Source organism: Gigantopelta aegis, chromosome 8 (assembly GCF_016097555.1).
Source record: "Gigantopelta aegis isolate Gae_Host chromosome 8, Gae_host_genome, whole genome shotgun sequence".
NCBI classification, from domain to species: domain Eukaryota; kingdom Metazoa; phylum Mollusca; class Gastropoda; order Neomphalida; family Peltospiridae; genus Gigantopelta; species Gigantopelta aegis.
Genome location: NC_054706.1, coordinates 42,304,315 through 42,323,957, shown reverse-complemented (window position 1 = coordinate 42,323,957; position 19,643 = coordinate 42,304,315). Strand labels below are relative to the sequence as shown.

The window sequence follows — 19,643 nt, the reverse complement described above, 5'->3', positions numbered from 1 at the left end:
TGAAGACTATTTAGTTACAGCATTTTAAAAACTGATCTTAATGTTTCCTTTTTTGGTTTTTCCATGTGCCAAGAATTGGTCAAGTAGTTTTGGTGAAAAATGTACGGACTAACAAAACTTTGTATTGGTCACAATAAGGAAATAATTATATTAAGAGTTCTCAGGTAATGGATGTTGTATCTGCATACAATAAAACTATGTTTACATAATGCACAAGATTTTAATTCTGTGATGTACATATAATCAACAAAACACAATAAATTAGTCATTAATTGCATTTTTATTATATGGTAACCATTTTCTGTTGTGTAGCTTTTAATAATGAAATAGTAACAAATAATAAATAGTTTGTAACACAAGTCGTAATTTACTAGCTGAACCAGAGTAGTCTCCCTTGGAACACAAACAGAACTAAAAACATTAAAAATAGACACAAAACAAACAGTACTTTCGTATTAAAGACAATTATTGGGGGAGAGGGATAATACAATTAAACTTTATTTTGCTTAAATATTTGTTTTTCTTGGTGGGTGTTATTTCACAGAAAAATCCCCAAGAAAAAATACACAACCTTAAAAAAAAAAGAGAAGAAACATATATTTCACAGTCCCAAGAAAAATCATACCACAATTTTCTACCTTTGACACCCAATATACAATGGTGAGGGTGTTGTAAACAATACTTTCATTTTTTTTATTCAGTGATTGCTCCACGCGTGTTAAATAATTACAAATATATACCAAGGTAGAGGAGATTTTAAGATATTTGAAAAAATGTTGACCCTGGAGCACTGTAGTCAAACTATATCACACCAATAAAAATAATTCGAAAGCACTTAATAAATCTCAAAGAACTGAGCAAGAACAATTTTTATTTATCAATATTAAATCACAGAACTAGTGGCAGGATTTGCAAAAGTCCATAACACACACACACACACACACACACGCACGCACACACGCACACACGCATATAAACCAATATAAAGTTTTTGGCTTCATATAAAAACATGGTCATCACACTTCTAACAAATATAACAGATATAATTCATAATTAAAGTAGATATTTATAAGTGACAATATTTTCTTGTTCTAATTTTACATATGTGACAAGTCAGTATATAAACAGGAGCATACAGTTCCTTCATTCCAGAGGGGTTTTTGTTGTTCTTTTTTAATGGTCTTGGGGGTGGTGTTCTTTTCTCTCTGTTTTTAACCTCCTACCTCAAAAATAACTCTGGTACTACTCTTTTGATGTCAAAGGCGAAGGGTAGTGGAGGGAGGGGGTGGAGGCATAGGCTGGTGATGGGGGTGGAGACATAGGCTGGTGGTGGATGTGTGCTACGCTAAACAATTTTTTACAGTAGAGTATTAGGCTATCCATATTGCTGTCCAGGGTAAATGGAGACAAAGGGGTCCTCTAAGTTCATATTTGAACACCACCCACCCCTGGTCCAGACAACGCTATGGCCCTTAATAGGGGTACATAATGACACACATTCCCCGAGTTGGTCAAAGCCTGGATGTGCCTCTCGCATACCATCTTCTCTAAACAATCCACAAAACATTACCATTAGCACATATTGCCAGCAGTAAATAAAGTTATTTTTATTTCATGTGTAGTTTCATATTATTTGTCATTTTATGTTTCTCTATTCTATGTTATCTCATTAACACACCGCTGTGATAACAGTTTAAACAAGGAAAGTGGCAATTTAACTGAAATCAGATCTTATAGGTTACTCTTAATTGGAGATCTCCATCTAAGAAAAGAACAATATCACTGCTTTTCCAGATGGCCTTTTAGTCAATCAGTCAGCATAAAATTGACAGTAGCCATAATGCATTAGGTATGACAGTCTTCTGCATATAAAATTGCAATGGCTGGTGTCTCGTCTACTGATACCAATTTCAAGATCTAATTTCTATCCGACAAACTGATGCAGTGTCTCATATGTCAGAGGACTCAGACTTTTGACAGTGCTTAATGTTTAAAAATATCAAGCGAGTGATAAATCACTTACCTCATAAGATCCACGAGAGTGATTAGTGTTCCACAGAAAATATGTTGAGTCTAGGATGTACTCTAATAAAAAGTACATTTGGAATAGCACAAACATAAATGTAAAATGATAACATACAGAAATAATAATAAAAACTCAGCTAGGGTTAAACCAGTTTCTGTTCAACCAACCAGCGAAAGGCACCCTATTACCATATTTTAAGTGAAACAATAAAAAACCCTCCTGAAATTAAATTAAGGTATACATGATTGTACACCTCAGATGTGAAGGACTGCTGTGACATTTATGCATAAAAGATTGTTGATATTCTTTAACCATGGTGTTTTGCTGATCTAAAGACCAATGCTAAAAGTTGAAAAAGACACAATATTGAAATTGTTAGCAAGCAAGACAAAAACGTTCAGTTAATATAATCTAACAAACTAGCAAATTCTGTATTTTGAAATCAAACTACCAATATCTTAATTCTTACATCTCGATTTCTTGGGAGATTTTTCATAATCCAAGACCTATTTAACTTTGTAAAAAACAAACATTTAGTAAACAACTTTATTGAGAACTATTGATCCTAGCAGTCTTACAATTCAGATTGTCCCAAAATATAACATGTTATATAGAGGCAGATTACGATTACAGTCAGCAGTTTTAACTGTTTTATTTTCAGTTATGTAGAAATCCGTAAAGATTTAATCCCAAACAAACGGTACACGGCTTGCTTTAAGCACATGACCCCTATTCAAACACAGGTGCCTAGACCATGTGCCAGCAGGCCATAATAATCCAGTCCTGTTGTTATAATATGTAGGGTTTATTCAGTAGTCCTCTGCCCAAGGATTCTCTTCTAAAAAGTTGTCTATCACTTCTTTCATAGCGAAGTTCGGTATTAGCTGGTCTTGTGTCAAATCTGTACGTGTCACAGGATCAAAATGTCCAACTCTCTGCAATTATAAAATGAAGAAATAAAACAAAATAAAATTAAATTCCAGTAATATCTTACGGATAAATATAATTACTGAGGTACAACGTATGTGTAAAATACATGACGTCTAGATCTCAAGAGCAGTTTACCATGTTTTATTTTGATCAGTCACTTCTCTCTAAATATTTTAATGAAAAACAATTTCCTAGAACAATTGTTTTTTTCTAAGTAGATAACGTCCATATTGTCAGCAGATTTTGATCACAAACACACATGATCACTTGACCTGTCTTCCATTGAAAGGTGTTTGTTTTATTTCTAACAGTGCCAGACTGTCCAGCACACCCTTATGAAAAAGTAAGACAAAAGTAGGAATGAAAATATAGAAAAAGTAGGACTGAAACAGTACTGAGCAACATTATTCATGCTCATATTGGGTAAACGAATGTCATAAATAAAAAAGGGGTGTTATTATAAAAACACACGTAAACATTTTTGTGCTGCTCAATTTGTACGTGGAGTTTTTGTTCTATCCAAAATAATATGAATCTTACGTACATTGTAACAGTCCCGACATATACCATTATTTAGAATTGTTGTACACTGCATCAATCAATATACAGATTTATGTGTACAGTAATGTTGCTGGACCTAGCTTGTCAAATTCGGCTCAAACAAAAAGTATATTAATGTAAAATATATAAAATAATGGAAATAGCTGGAAGCAGTGCTATTATTATATGGCAGCAAATTAGCATTACAACACTCATGATAAGATCATAACTGACTGCAGTGCTACAAAGATTTTGTCCACAATGGAGCCTTTCCATGGATTCAAATAATGTTTTAGAGCACCACATTTTGTCTGGGTCTGTTTAATGGAAAATTATAAATATTTTGAAATTTTACAGCAACTACTTATAAAGAGTGATGTGAATATTTTGAGGCTGATATTCAACATTGATGTTTTATAGACTGTCAGAAACAGCACAAAAAACTATCAAATTTTAACAGGAAAAACACATCAAAACTAATGTGAAATAATGACAATAACTCAAAACCCATGTACAGGCTCAATATACAATGTAGTAGTGCTACAACTGATCTGAGTATTGAAAAGCACCCTACTTAGACATGGTAAAAGTAACATTTGAGTGCCAGAAATTAAAATTCAGATAACACTGACTTCCAGGGTTTAAATTTAACATGTTGAGATTATATGGTGCCACAATTTGGGAGATATATCTTGTAGCCCCCCAAAAATAATTTAAAATCCCATAACTGTTGACTTTTATAATAAAATAATTAACATGCATACTTTAACAACAATTTGTGGCATTTTGAAAGAAAAAAGTAGGAAACTCTAGGTATTTTAAAGAAAAAGTAGGAAAAATAGGATAAAGACCAAAAAGTAGGAAAAAGTAGGAATAGCAGGATCGCTGGACAACCAGCAGTTCTGTTTTTAATGTAATGTTGAAATCATTATTAAAATTTGGGGATAACCCTACTTTGTTTTCTGATTTACCAACATAAATGAATGGTTCTTACTATCGGAAATTGAGTTTTACTGTCTATGCATCAGCAGAGTGGCCGTTAAAATGGGAATCTTGCTTCAGTAAAACCACCAATCTATGTCTGCAAATCGGAAAACAGTACGGTTATCCCTATTCTAATTTCAACTGTCTGTTGTCTTTTTAAAAAATAAAATTGTCTCAATTTGAGAAAGAATAACCTCTTACAATATTCCGAACCGGCTAGCTGTAGAGTTTTAATTGGGAGAGACAGATCAAATGCATGGTTAGGCAGGACATTTCAACATAAAAACCCATTGCTCTGAACACCTGCCCCAAGTTCAGTCAGCTAACGTTTCGCTAATGTTCGCGAACTATTTGACTGGTTCCTGACATGACCATTTGGTTTAACGTGAAACGTATAAACGAGTCTAGCAGACGTTTTTTTGCTCGGTCTGGCTGAACTCAGCCCTGCTCACCTGAAATAATAGTTACTACACAAATTTTGATGTGTCTACTATACGTGTATACATTTTACTCTATAAATAAATGATGCTACACATCACACACAAAAATTAAATTTAATAAATGTTATTTACTTATGGATAGCTGGCCTTTTAATGATAAAGATTAGGAATCAAATTGTGTCTCGTGACATGACCAACCACACTCCAAATGGTGATGTGTCTGTAACAGTAAGACTGCCACTGTGAAACCTCTCTAGTGTCCTCAATTAGCTGGTGCTATGACCACACTGGTAACCACATGTATTATGCATTAACACACACATTTCTCGTTGGGTTTTGTTCTCACATTATTTTACATTCACATTAATTTCATGTTTTACAGTCTTTAATTCCAACTGAGCAGTTTTGTGAAAACAACTGGTGATTTGTATCACTTATTGACTTTTAATACCACAATTGTAGGTAAACATCACACACAAAAAGTCACAAGTTATGTTAGTGTTTTTCCTAGCTTGTTTTAGCATGGTGCGGTACAACGCCTCAATAGTCTAGTGCTATCTTGCCTTAATTATCGCCATGCTGCCCTGAGATTAAACAAGACTTTTTCAATAATTAATTCTCAAATATCCTTTATAAAACACTCAAGAAAATGTATTATTAATTAATAAAATATGCCTGTTATATATTTTGCCATTCATTTATTGAAACAAGCACATTTAATTTCATTTATAATATTTCAATAAATGTTTCATCTTTACAAATGTGCCCTGAAAATGGTAAAAATGTCCCAAAAGTCGACCATGCCTTTCCAAATTTCTAGAGAAAACACTATATGTGGTATCATAATAAACCTCTGTTTATTTTATAGAAACTGCACATCATAAAAGTCCCCTTGGAAGTAATAAATTATAATACTTTAAGGTGTTAATAAAACTAAATATTAGTATTACCATATTTAGACCAGCCCATCTAAACTGCATTCTAATACTGCCTATTATAGGTAATTTTTAAGTCACAATCTTATAATTTTAGGAAGACACACTTAAAATACCATTCCCCTTTATTCCTTATAGCTAGAAGTATAAAATTAATATAAAATTTTATATAGATCCATCAATGTCAGATGTCAGATCTACACTGTCCAGGACAGGTGTGTCTGAACCCCAAGTGGATATGGGGAAGTAAGCTATTGCAATGAAAATTTGCTATGATTCTAACATCCACCTAAACCACTGACATTAAGGAATGCAAAGACTCTTTATAAGTTTCTATTAAAATAAAATGAATATTAAATTGTGACTTTGTTACCAAGATAAAATTGTGACATTTTGGGGGTGACTTTTTTTTCCAGTTACCATATTTCTGTTTATGTTTCTATATAAATTATACCTGTAAATGCTCTATGATATCCTTTTTGTCATATGTGATGCCACTGGGTGTCACAACCGGGTCTCGCATTATTTCAAAGCTAATTTTTCCACATAAATAATCTGGAACCTCTCTTTTCTGTAACAAAAGATACAATGAAATTTATAAATAAAAAAAAATGTCATATTGTAACATGGTTTTGCTATGTTTGAGACACATCTCGTAAGTACTGATCAAAGGTACAGAATATAGTTCAGCGGTAGATGGATTACCCGAGATGACATACGTCATAAGATCAATCCTCCTCATAGTCCATGAGCCAGAGGGGTCAGTCTGTATCACCTGGGTGGAAGAATGATTTCTGTCAAGACCTACATGGAAAATTTGTGATAGTATTGCCGGACTCACATCCTGTGTGTAACTACCTATTTTGTTACCCTTCCCCCTTTTTTCACAGCAATTATATTTTTACAGAATTGCTGAGGGGTATAACTATACAAAAAGCATTTGGTGGCAGTGGGTTTCCTCTCTATCTGTCCCTCAATCCTCCACAATTATGTCAATATAACCAAGTTAGATACCAAACAGCCACAGTTTAGAACTGTGATGAGGAGCTGAATGATTTAATCACTCATGGACTTGATTAGCAGTGCTTTATAAAACTCACCCATACAAGTAGTTTGTAGTTAAAAGTCTGGAAATTTGACTAAACTTTTGAGACTGGACTTTTAACAGTAAAATTTCATTCTAAAAATTCCTAGTAAACTGGGTATTCAGTTCTGTAAGACAGACATTTTTAACACAAAAAATTGAGAGAATACTACATGACGATAGGTTTGATGGCAGTACAAGAAATGAATATACCAAGAACAAATGGTGTTTAACAATTAACAATAAGTCATACATTACAGTATATACACTGCAGTGCATGTTCTATCTTTGTTTGCCATTATGGATGATAAAGAAGCTTCTCCACAAAGAATTTTCAAAGATGACTATGACCTTCGGCTACTCATGTAACAGCATTCATTTCTCTTTTTTTTGTTTATATTTGGGGCGAGTACAGATCTATGATCCATAACTATCAATGATTCTGCCACAGTTCATATCAGACATGCTCTGCTTCAGGCTGTGTGAACAGCTGCTGGTGAAGAAAAACATTAAAATATACATGTAGAATATTTTTCTGTTTTCACCAGTGCATAGTAACAAATACGAATATTTGCTTCTTTGGCATATGTCACAGTACATAGGAAAGATGACCAGAAGTTTTTCATTGCTGACAAGAATTAAACATAAATTGTTAGTGGCAGCTGCCTGTTGTCTAAATATGCATTATCTGAAGTCCTCGTCTCCTTGTCAAAAACATTAGACAAGCTACAAAATGTATTCTTGCAGACATTCTTTAGGAGCTAATAGATATTCAAACATCATTTATAAACTTGAGGACATGTTTACGGACTGTTGGAGAAACCACCCAAAGCCACAGAATTGATGTTTATTTTAAAATACATTAGAATAAAGAAGGCACACACGTAGAGGTGATAAAGCTTGTCAGTCAAAGTCGAAAAATAGATCACATTTGGCTAACTTTAAAATTTTGCACTGGGATGCAAGAAGGGCACAATTTTCTTCAGAGTTTGAGTTAAGGACTGAAGGTGGATTTATTGATCCAAGTAAAGTTTCATCTGACCATGATTGGTCATGCTGATGGCCAGCCACAAAGAACTCAGTCCAAGGCTAATTTTCTACGACAAGGAACCAAAGACAGAACATTTTGAAAGAACAGTAATTGAATGTTCTCATTCTGACGTCTTGGTGCTCAGTGTTCAAGCTTACAGATAAATCTGTGTTACAAATGAGGGAATCTCTACTTTCCAGTGTATAACACGGACACAATGTCAACAAAGTGATAAAACAATTCTGGTACACTACCGGTACACACACTAACTCTCTTTTTATGATATAGCAATGATCTGCATGGGAGGTATATTTAGAATAATTTTCGAATGACACTGGACTTTAAGATGTGGATATAAAAGCATTAAAAACAATAGAGCTGTTTGGATGAAGTTTCTCATGAATGCAGTTATGAAGCTAAACTTATGTAGGACCACTGTGCAAAGAAAATTCATGAAATACTACCACCAACACAAAATATATTTCACTATCACAACATTTTCACCACTAGGCATCCGTATGGAGGAAAACTTTACAGCACCTATAATTCCAGATCCAGTCATTTCAAGGTGGCTGAGAGAAGAAAGTTCAAAGGAGCTTTTTTATGTGATTTCACCTGAGTCAACTATATGGATGTTAACCAAATGTTCAACTTCAAACTTCAAGTACTACAAGAACAGTCTTGAATCAGCAAGTGAATGTAGATGTTCAACTAAAAAACATGTTTAACCAAACTACCGTGTCACACCTTCCACTTGATATGTACATATATCTTGTAGTTTACTTGTGCAACTGATGAGCTGTAACAGCTCAAAGTTACATAAAGAATTGAATGTCACAAGCATCATGTATGAAAGAGATTCAGAATTATAATAAAAATGGGTTTAACACACAGCCTTGACAAACGCCACTCCCACAATCAAAATAGCTAAAAATCAAGATATTTGAAATTCTAACAGTAGTTTTAACCTTTAACTTAGAATATATATCTTTTTATCACTATTGCCAAGTTCATGATAGAATACCAAAGTAGCTTCCATTTAACAGTCAAAGGCTTTTGTCCTTGACTTCATCTGGAATTGCTGCTTTCCCATACATTAAATATTTTATTATTTAACCGATTCAATCTTTTCTTGTGTCACATCTCGATTCAAATGCCATCAGAACATTTCTCACATGTAAGGTGATCATGGTTATTAATATGTTTAGCTTGTTGTTCAAAATTAATGTAAACTGGAATATCTGTTAGAATAATTTCCCTATTGGTCTTGCCCATTTGTTTGAGTGATGTGATTATTGTTTCTAGATAGTTTTCCCATCTTCTTGGAACCAGAACACCTTACCATCTTTACAGTTTTCAATAAGATAATTGACTCCTCATACTTTTCTTTTTTCTTTCTATAAATATATTTCTTTCTACAATAAATTGGCAATGTGCATGATATGATCCAAAAACTATTTAAAATATTTTTAAAAATATACAACAATGATTGCCATGTAATATTAAGTTTGTGATAATCAAAACTTGACTGACAACTTTGTCCAGGATAATGTCTGGGAAGAGATGCATGAACATTTCACAGCCAGCAACTAAAAAGTGCTCAGGTGTCATTCATCAAAATACCTCTGTTCTTTCCATTATAACTTTAGACATGTTCAGTTGTATAAATAAATAAATAAATAAATATATATATACATGTATATGTACATGTACACGTACATGTACGTGTACATGTACATGTACGTGTACATGTACATGTATGTGTATGTGTATGTGTATGTGTATATGGATGTGTGTATGTGTGTATGTGTATACGTGTGTATGTGTATACGTGTGTATGTGTTTTTGGGGGTTTTTACCATCTGTACTGCTAACTGATGGATATGTGCTCTAGTTGTTTTGGGGTTTTTTAAATCACTTTTCCACATGTCGCCTTCTTTACAAATAATTAAATGTAATTGAACAGCACTGATTTAACAGTTTAGAATTCATCCTCTCACAAGTTTGTTTTCTCATTTCATTTAATAACTACTCCATGCAGAGTATTGTCCTGGTAGATTAATCTACCACGGTCAAGCTTAGATTACCCAGAGGCAACTAAATGCATTCCACAGTCACAGTTTGTTAATTGATACACTGTGGAGGTGTCAGATTGAATGGGTACTAGTATCCGTGATGGTGTGAAAATTGCTTATCTGCTGCACCTTGTCACTGTTGTTTTACATTAAAAAAATGTTTATAGAATTTACAGTGGTCGCTTAACACGGGCAATTTAGCGACTTGGGAATCCAGTTTAGGTGCCGCTGGGTGTGTAGGACAGGTTACCTTTTATTATTTCATAATACAGACATAATTCTGTTTTGTATGTTGAATTTAGCGACTTGGGAATCCAGTTTAGGTGGCCGCTGGGTGTGTAGGACAGGTTACTTTTTATTATTTCATAATACAGACATAATTCTGTTTTGTATGTTGAAATTAGCGACTTGGGAATCCAGTTTAGGTGGCCGCTGGGTGTGTAGGACAGGTTACCTTGTATTATTTCATAATACAGACATAATTCTGTTTTCTATGTTGAATTTAGCGACTTGGGAATCCAGTTCAGGTGGCCGCTGGGTGTGTAGGACAGGTTACCTTGTATTATTTCATAATACAGACATAATTCTGTTTTGTATGTTGCATTTAGCGACTTGGGAATCCAGTTCAGGTGGCCGCTGGGTGTGTAGGACAGGTTACCTTGTATTATTTCATAATACAGACATAATTCTGTTTTCTATGTTGAATTTAGCGACTTGGGAATACAGTTTAGGTGGCCGCTGGGTGTGTAGGACAGGTTACCGTGTATTATTTCATAATACAGACATAATTCTGTTTTCTATGTTGAATTTAGCGACTTGGGAATCCAGTTTAGGTGGCCGCTGGGTGTGTAGGACAGGTTACCTTGTATTATTTCATAATACAGACATAATTCTGTTTTGTATGTTGCATTTAGCGACTTGGGAATACAGTTTAGGTGGCCGCTGGGTGTGAAGGACAGGTTACCTTGTATTATTTCATAATACAGACATAATTCTGTTTTGTATGTTGCATTTAGCGACTTGGGAATCCAGTTTAGGTGGCCGCTGGGTGTGTAGGACAGGTTACCTTGTATTATTTCATAATACAGACATAATTCTGTTTTCTATGTTGAATTTAGCGACTTGGGAATCCAGTTTAGGTGGCCGCTGGGTGTGTAGGACAGGTTACCTTGTATTATTTCATAATACAGACATAATTCTGTTTTGTATGTTGCATTTAGCGACTTGGGAATACAGTTTAGGTGGCCGCTGGGTGTGAAGGACAGGTTACCTTGTATTATTTCATAATACAGACATAATTCTGTTTTGTATGTTGCATTTAGCGACTTGGGAATACAGTTTAGGTGGCCGCTGGGTGTGTAGGACAGGTTACCTTGTATTATTTCATAATACAGACATATTTCTGTTTTGTATGTTGAATTTAGCGACTTGGGAATCCAGTTTAGGTGGCTGCTGGGTGTGTAGGACAGGTTACCGTGTATTATTTCATAATACAGACATAATTCTGTTTTCTATGTTGAATTTAGCGACTTGGGAATCCAGTTTAGGTGGCCGCTGGGTGTGTAGGACAGGTTACCTTGTATTATTTCATAATACAGACATAATTCTGTTTTGTATGTTGAATTTATTCATTATGACAAAGTCTGTGTAAAACTAGTTAATTACTCCCCGCATTTTTTTCACGTCAAGGTCTGCTGCTCCAAACAAAAAAAATTCCGTGTATTTCCCGGTGGAGTATGATCCAAACTCCCTTAAACAATTCAGTCGCCATAGTCTAGATCCCCACCCTTGTACAATTTCCAGCATATTCGCCTGACAATACGCTTCAACAGTCACTGGCAGGTTTAGGTCAACTATTAGTGCCAGACATGGGTGTTGTCTGAGCTAGATAGTCTACCGGTATCTGTGAGCATGTCGCATGGTTTTTGTGGTGCCAGTCTCATTTCATACTCTCAGACACTTCACACTTAATTATTATCTATGAATAGGTGTTTCTCAAGTTCTTGATCATTCATCCGTGATGTGTACATTGCAAGTGATGACTATTTTTTAAAAGGCGACACAGATTTCACCATACCAGTTAGGCTGGTCAGAGTAAAGTTTGGGCTCACTTCGCCCGGTCGCGTGAGCCCTGTATATATATATATATATATGTGTGTGTGTGTGTGTATATATATATATATATATATATATATACCCGGTATATATATATATATACACACGTGTGTTTTGTGTGTGTGTGTGTGTGTGTGTATAAAAGATGTTAGTCTGATCAGCATATTCTTAGCACCACCACCACAAACTTCAGTTTTTCTCAAACTGACAACATTTTGGGTTGAATATATGATCTCAATAAAAGTAAACATTAGTCGTCAATAAGATCATATAAACTTCAGAACAGACAACCTTAACATCGATCACATTTACTTAATAATTGATATTTTAAACCAGGCTAGCTATTACCACATGGTCACATACCTTTCTTCTGTCATCTAACTGAGCAAATAATGCATTCACAGCTCTAAGCTTTTTTTGCTGAAACAAAAATACAAAACAATCTTACACCAAAAAGGAAATAAAATAATATCAAAGCAATAGAGACTTTTGAAAAAAAGCTACATTTATAAGTTAAATATTTCAAACAACTTTTTGAAAACAATATACTGTCAAACTTCGGTAACTCCATCTTCGATCTCTCGAAAACTTCGATCTCTCGACCTGAAAGCGAAGGTCTCGGCTAAGTTGCTATACAAACTAATAATAACGACTTTTGAAATTTCAAACGTCGAACACTCGATAATCTCGATCTCTCGACCTAATTCTTTGGTCACGCTATAAAGATTTAATAGATTGTGCACCTCTAAAACTCGAAGCGTGTGGATTGATTAAACGATCATTGCCGATAGTATTTCAAAGACAAATGAATTGTCACTCAGGTCAATCAGGCGAAGCGCGCCTGTCTCGGGTGGCTTGGGCTGTCGAGGATTCGGGTGATAATTACAGAATAGATCGCCGGCTAAGTGGAACGAAATGATCCTGTGTGTGTTCGTGGTATATGAGCATGTTAAAGCATTACCCACACATGTGTGTGGTTGTCAGTCTTTGTACATGGCAGAGGTCCTCGCTACGTAATATGAAATTACAGACACAGTCTGGTTAACTTCAAAGAGCACTTGTAATAATTGTTGAGTGAATTGTGTCAAACTTCAGCTCTGCTATTTATATGTCAGTTTATGTTTATTAATTACCAGTCATTTAGTTATGTTAGAAACTGATACATCACAGATCGAGCCATCTGGGGAAGGACCTAGTAACAGGGGGATAGCCAGATCGCTGGTAAATAATTCTGCTTTCTTGACATCCAATCAATCTGGCGAAGAGTCCAAAAATGGGGGGATAGCCAGATTGAAGAAAGAAAGTAGAGGTGTAAAGCGAAAATTGGCAGTAAAAGACATTGAGACGAAATACAAAGTGGTGTTGGTGGTCGAGGCAGGTAAAAAGACTAGAAAACAAATTGCTATAGAATTTAGTGTCCCCCAAGTACTCTTTCAACCTGGGTTAAAAATAAGATTTCTATCCAAGAAGTTTGGGCCAAAACGTAAGAATATGAGATCAGGAATGTTTGAGGATGTAGAGGCGGCAATTTTAAAATGGCTAAAAAATGCTAGAGATAAAAAGCTGAAGAATTTGCTAAGATGTTTGACTGAAAACTTTAACGCTTCTACGGGGTGGCTGGATAAATTTAAAAAAAGGAATGGGATAACATTTAAAAAGGTGTGTAGGGAGGAAAGGTCTGTAGACACACAATCAACTGAAATATTAGAATGGCATGAGAGATTACAACTGATTCTCAGTAAATATAATGCTGATGACATTTACAACGCCGAAGAAACAGCGATATTTCATCACCTTTTGCCAGATGAAACACTTGAATTTAAAGATGTAAATTGCTATGGGGGAAAAAAGAGCAAAGAACGGCTTACTGCCCTCGTTACTGCAAACATGTCTGGCAGCGACAAACTGCCATTGCTTATCACAGGGAAGTCTGTAAAACCATGTTGTTTTAAAAATATCAAAACATTGCCAACTAAATACTTAGCAAACAAAAAGGCCTGAATGACATCAGATATTTTTACTGACTGGGTGAAAAATATAGATAAACAAATGTCCTGCAAAAAGAGAAACATAGCCCATGTAATGGATAATTGTCCTGCCCATCCTAAAATAGCGGGTCTAAAATCAATTGGAACTTTACCACCAAACACTACATCAAAAACACAACCTATGGACCAGAGAATCATCAAAAATTTGAAATTCTTCTATAGGAAAAGAATCATTCTAAGTTACATATCGGCTGTTGATGCGAAAAGTGAGTTAACACTAAATATCTTAGATGCCCTGAATCTCATGCAGCAGGTCTGGTGCAATGTGACATCCACGACAATAAAAAACTGTTTCCGCCATGCTGGGTTTGACTTTCCAAACATGGAATCAGCAGAACATGACGATGACGACACTGACCCTGACGACGACCTCGCCCTCTCTACATTAGTGCAACATGGGCTGATACTATGCTACACTACATCAATCTTGATAATGGCATACCCATCTGCACAGAAATGACTGACGTTGACATAGTAGATGAAATTAAAACCGCCAAACGCACAACAAAAAACGACGATGACAACAATGAGACTACAGGAATGAGAAAGGCTATGGAAGTATGTGTTAATCTTAGGTGCTACCTGCAGGACCGTGAACATTCTGAAGACATGTTATTGAGTTTGTGCCAGATTACCGACACAGTAATGAAAGACGACTTTTTAAGCAGGTGTGCCAAACAATCTTTAATTACAGAATTTTTTGGATAGTGCTACCTCATGAACTTCAGAGAGATTGTATGCAATTGTTAATGTGAAACTTTTATTGTCAACCGATACTTATACATGTAAATGTTAGTTCCTGATTTGCATTTGTGTTATTTAATGATGTATGTAAATGCCTTCGTTTGTGTTTGTTTTTTGTCATTAAATACATGTATATGACCAAGCATATATATATTTTAAATTCATCTGGTTTATCGTTTTGTTTTGTTATTTACTTACTTTTACAATATACGCAAACAAAATGTATTACAGGCAGTTAAGCGCACTCTTCTTACAATATCAAACGAAATCATCCAGTTGTAATGCAGTTTTAAATTTGAGCTCTTATACATGTAATTATATATTAATTTCGAAAACTCGAACTCCCTGAAACTCGAACTATTTGCTCGTCCCCTTCAAGATCGAGTTATCGAAGTTTGACTGTATAAAATGTTATTCATGTCTTCTTATAACTTTATCTGAAGGTGTAAATGTTATATTTTAATGAACTGACATGTTGCCCGACTAACAACAGAGCAATGGTCTTACATAAAACTGCTCTAAACGTTCAATGACATGTTGCCCGACTAACAACAGAGCAATGGTCTTACATAAAACTGCTCTAAACGTTTAATGACATGTTGTCCGACTAACAGAGCAATGGTCTTAAATAAAACTGCTCTAAACGTTCAGTGACATGTTGCCTGATTAACAACAGAGCAATGGTCTTACATAAAACTGCTCTAAACGTTCAATGACATGTTGCCCGACTAACAACAGAGCAATGGACTTACATAAAACTGCCCGACTAACAACAGAGCAATGGTCTTACATAAAACTGCTCTAAACGTTCAATGACATGTTGCCCGACTAACAACAGAGCAATGGTCTTACATAAAACTGCTCTAAACGTTTAATGACATGTTGTCCGACTAACAGAGCAATGGTCTTAAATAAAACTGCTCTAAACGTTCAGTGACATGTTGCCCGATTAACAACAGAGCAATGGTCTTACATAAAACTGCTCTAAACGTTCAATGACATGTTGTCCGACTAACAGAGCAATGGTCTTAAATAAAACTGCTCTAAACGTTCAATGACATGTTGCCCGATTAACAACAGAGCAATGGTCTTACATAAAACTGCTCTAAACGTTCAATGACATGTTGCCCGACTAACAACAGAGCAATGGACTTACATAAAACTGCCCGACTAACAACAGAGCAATGGTCTTACATAAAACTGCTCTAAACGTTCAATGACATGTTGCCCGACTAACAACAGAGCAATGGTCTTACATAAAACTGCTCTAAACGTTCAATGACATGTTGTCCGACTAACAGAGCAATGGTCTTAAATAAAACTGCTCTAAATGTTCAGTGACATGTTGCCCGATTAACAACAGAGCAATGGTCTTACATAAAACTGCTCTAAACGTTCAATGACATGTTGCCCGACTAACAACAGAGCAATGGACTTACATAAAACTGCCCGACTAACAACAGAGCAATGGTCTTAAATAAAACTGCTCTAAACGTTCAGTGACGTGTTGCCCGACTAACAACAGAGCAATGGTCTTACATAAAACTGCTCTAAACGTTCAGTGACGTGTTGCCCGACTAACAACAGAGCAATGGTCTTACATAAAACTGCTCTAAACGTTCAATGACTTGTTGCCCGACTAACAACAGAGCAATGGTCTTACATAAAACTGCTCTAAACGTTCAATGACATGTTGTCCGACTAACAGAGCAATGGTCTTAAATAAAACTGCTCTAAACGTTCAGTGACATGTTGCCCGACTAACAACAGAGCAATGGTCTTACATAAAACTGCTCTAAACGTTCAATGACATGTTGCCCGATTAACAACAGAGCAATGGTCTTACATAAAACTGCTCTAAACGTTCAATGACATGTTGCCCGACTAACAACAGAGCAATGGACTTACATAAAACTGCCCGACTAACAACAGAGCAATGGTCTTACATAAAACTGCTCTAAACGTTCAATGACATGTTGCCCGACTAACAACAGAGCAATGGACTTACATAAAACTGCCCGACTAACAACAGAGCAATGGTCTTACATAAAACTGCTCTAAACGTTCAGTGACGTGTTGCCCGACTAACAACAGAGCAATGGTCTTACATAAAACTGCTCTAAACGTTCAGTGACGTGTTGCCCGACTAACAACAGAGCAATGGTCTTACATAAAACTGCTCTAAACGTTCAATGACTTGTTGCCCGACTAACAACAGAGCAATGGTCTTACATAAAACTGCTCTAAACGTTCAATGACATGTTGTCCGACTAACAGAGCAATGGTCTTAAATAAAACTGCTCTAAACGTTCAGTGACATGTTGCCCGACTAACAACAGAGCAATGGTCTTACATAAAACTGCTCTAAACGTTCAATGACATGTTGCCCGACTAACAACAGAGCAATGGACTTACATAAAACTGCTCTAAACGTTCAATGACATGTTGCCCGACTAACAACAGAGCAATGGTCTTACATAAAACTGCTCTAAACGTTCAATGACATGTTGCCCGACTAACAACAGAGCAATGGTCTTACATAAAACTGCTCTAAACGTTCAATGACTTGTTGCCAGACTAACAACAGAGCAATGGACTTACATAAAACTGCTCTAAACATTCATTGACATATTGTCCGACTAACAACAGAGCAATGGACTTACATAAAGCTGCTTTAAACGTTCAATGACTTGTTGCCAGACTAACAACAGAGCAATGGACTTACATAAAACTGCTCTAAACATTCATTGACATGTTGTCTGACTAACAGAGCAATGGTCTTACATAAAACTGCTCTAAACTTTCAATCTCCTCACTGTAGTTCTGATCTCCTGCAGACTGCTTAAATGACATCAACTGTCTGAAATTACAAATCAATAATATTGTACAACATTAGAAAAACACTGCTCGCATTTGACTAAGAACTGCAAATAATATTATGATAATCAGATGCCATGCATGTAGTAATAAGGGTTTTGGATGGCATTTCAGTTCTTCCCACTATATAGCCTTTTAAATTGGTACCATCTCAGGCCACCAAACAAAACTGTTATAATTGTTTTAGTACACCCGAGAACAAAACAAAGAAGCATGATGGACTTTTCAAGAGGGTAGCTTTACCTAGTTATCACACTTTTAACATTTATTATTCAGGTAATCAAGAAATCTGTGTTTCAGTGTTTACTGAAGCATTTATAAACCTTGCAGATCCGTATCCATGATGTTCTTTGTGGTTTTTGCTTCTTTTTCAAGTGCTTATTAAGGATCCGAGAGGTGTAAATTTGGTATCATTGAGCTTTTTTAAATATTCAAGATGACTATCAAAACAGAACTGGAAACATCTCCAATACTTTATCAACTATGACAAAACTTGATATTCGTCAGTGTTTTAGGGGTCATACTGAACTATTCCCAGCTAATCAAGACATTACAACATTATTTACATCCAAGATGGCCACCACTATAGCAGTCAGAACAAGAAAATTATAATTTATCTCACTTAACATCTACTATAGCAAGATTGTGATGTTAGGAATTGGCCATATCTTGTATTCTATTTTACTTTAAGCAATAATTTTTACTTCAAATACAGGGTTTTCTAGGGGACATGGTATTCAATTCTGACATTCAATTTTTACAGAGAAATTTTATCATTTCCAGAATTTAGGATGGTTGTAAAAACAAAGTAATGTGTCATATGCATCACCTAAAACAATCTTTTTGAAATCATCTGCAACATTTAGAGTGTTTCAATCCATTAAAAAAATATCTACAATGTATATGTAAAGATATCTATATTCTTATGCTCACCTCTATCTGTCTATGTTTTAAGGGTGAACTAATCTGCTTTTAAAATATCAAGAAGAAATGTTACATCATATAGACCAAGTCTAAAATGCCAATCTGACTGTGATAAATGGGCAAGTCACAACCAATAACAAATGTTTTGGTAAAGACTGTGGAATCAGTTTTGATAATTTCCAATTTCTGTCTCTTAATAATGGATACATACATATACAGTCAGACCTCGTTACAACGACCATCATTACTACAATATTTACACCATCCAACCACAAATTGTCGGGAACAAACGTACATCAGTGTTATTTTGTTCATTACACCGGAATTCACACCTTTTGACACCGACAGAGCAAATTAGGAAAAAACGTGCATCCGACCTCTTTCAGCTCTTTACAACAATATTACATAATCACAGATACTGTAGCACGTTGGCAGTATACACACAGCCAATTGTGTCACATGCTGTCCAAGCTACAGATGTTTCTGCGAAATCTGTAGACATGTATTGCTTTTGCAAATAAGCCTTTAGTTAACCAATTAAGGTAGTACTAAACCAAATAACTTCCGGCTGGGTCAAAGTTCGAGGTGCACCCAACTTTTGATAGAGAAGTGAACACCACAAGTCCTGTGATTGGTTATAAATGTGAGTGTGTTGGTTGTAAAAAAAATTAGTTTCATCTGGGCTAAAAATGTATGTAATTTTATTTCATCTAGTACCACCGTGTCAAGTAGCCTTGTGCTTGGAACATGTATGGGGTACCTGTAAACAAAAAGTACTCAAATTTTGTGCAGAACTAGGGTAGTCATAGACGCTACCCGTTATCTCAGAAATGAGCAGCTTGACACCCACTTTTTTGTGATTCACTTTAAGGGTGAGGGGTGGTAGTATTT

The 19,643-nt window shown here is 35.4% G+C and overlaps 1 protein-coding gene across 1 annotated transcript in view; it reads right to left on the bottom strand.

Annotated features, from left to right (window-relative positions):
* Positions 1–261: 261 nt before the first annotated feature.
* Positions 262–19,643, bottom strand: part of LOC121378580 (E3 ubiquitin-protein ligase CHIP-like) — a 28,264-nt gene continuing 8,882 nt past the window's right edge. The window contains exons 4-7 of the mRNA XM_041506828.1: positions 17,736–17,811; positions 12,523–12,579; positions 6,310–6,426; positions 262–2,961 (exon numbers count right to left, since the gene is read on the bottom strand). Of these exons, the coding sequence (XP_041362762.1) occupies positions 2,836–2,961; positions 6,310–6,426; positions 12,523–12,579; positions 17,736–17,811 (376 nt within the window). The 3' untranslated portion in view covers positions 262–2,835. The remainder of the gene's footprint in view (positions 2,962–6,309; positions 6,427–12,522; positions 12,580–17,735; positions 17,812–19,643) is intronic.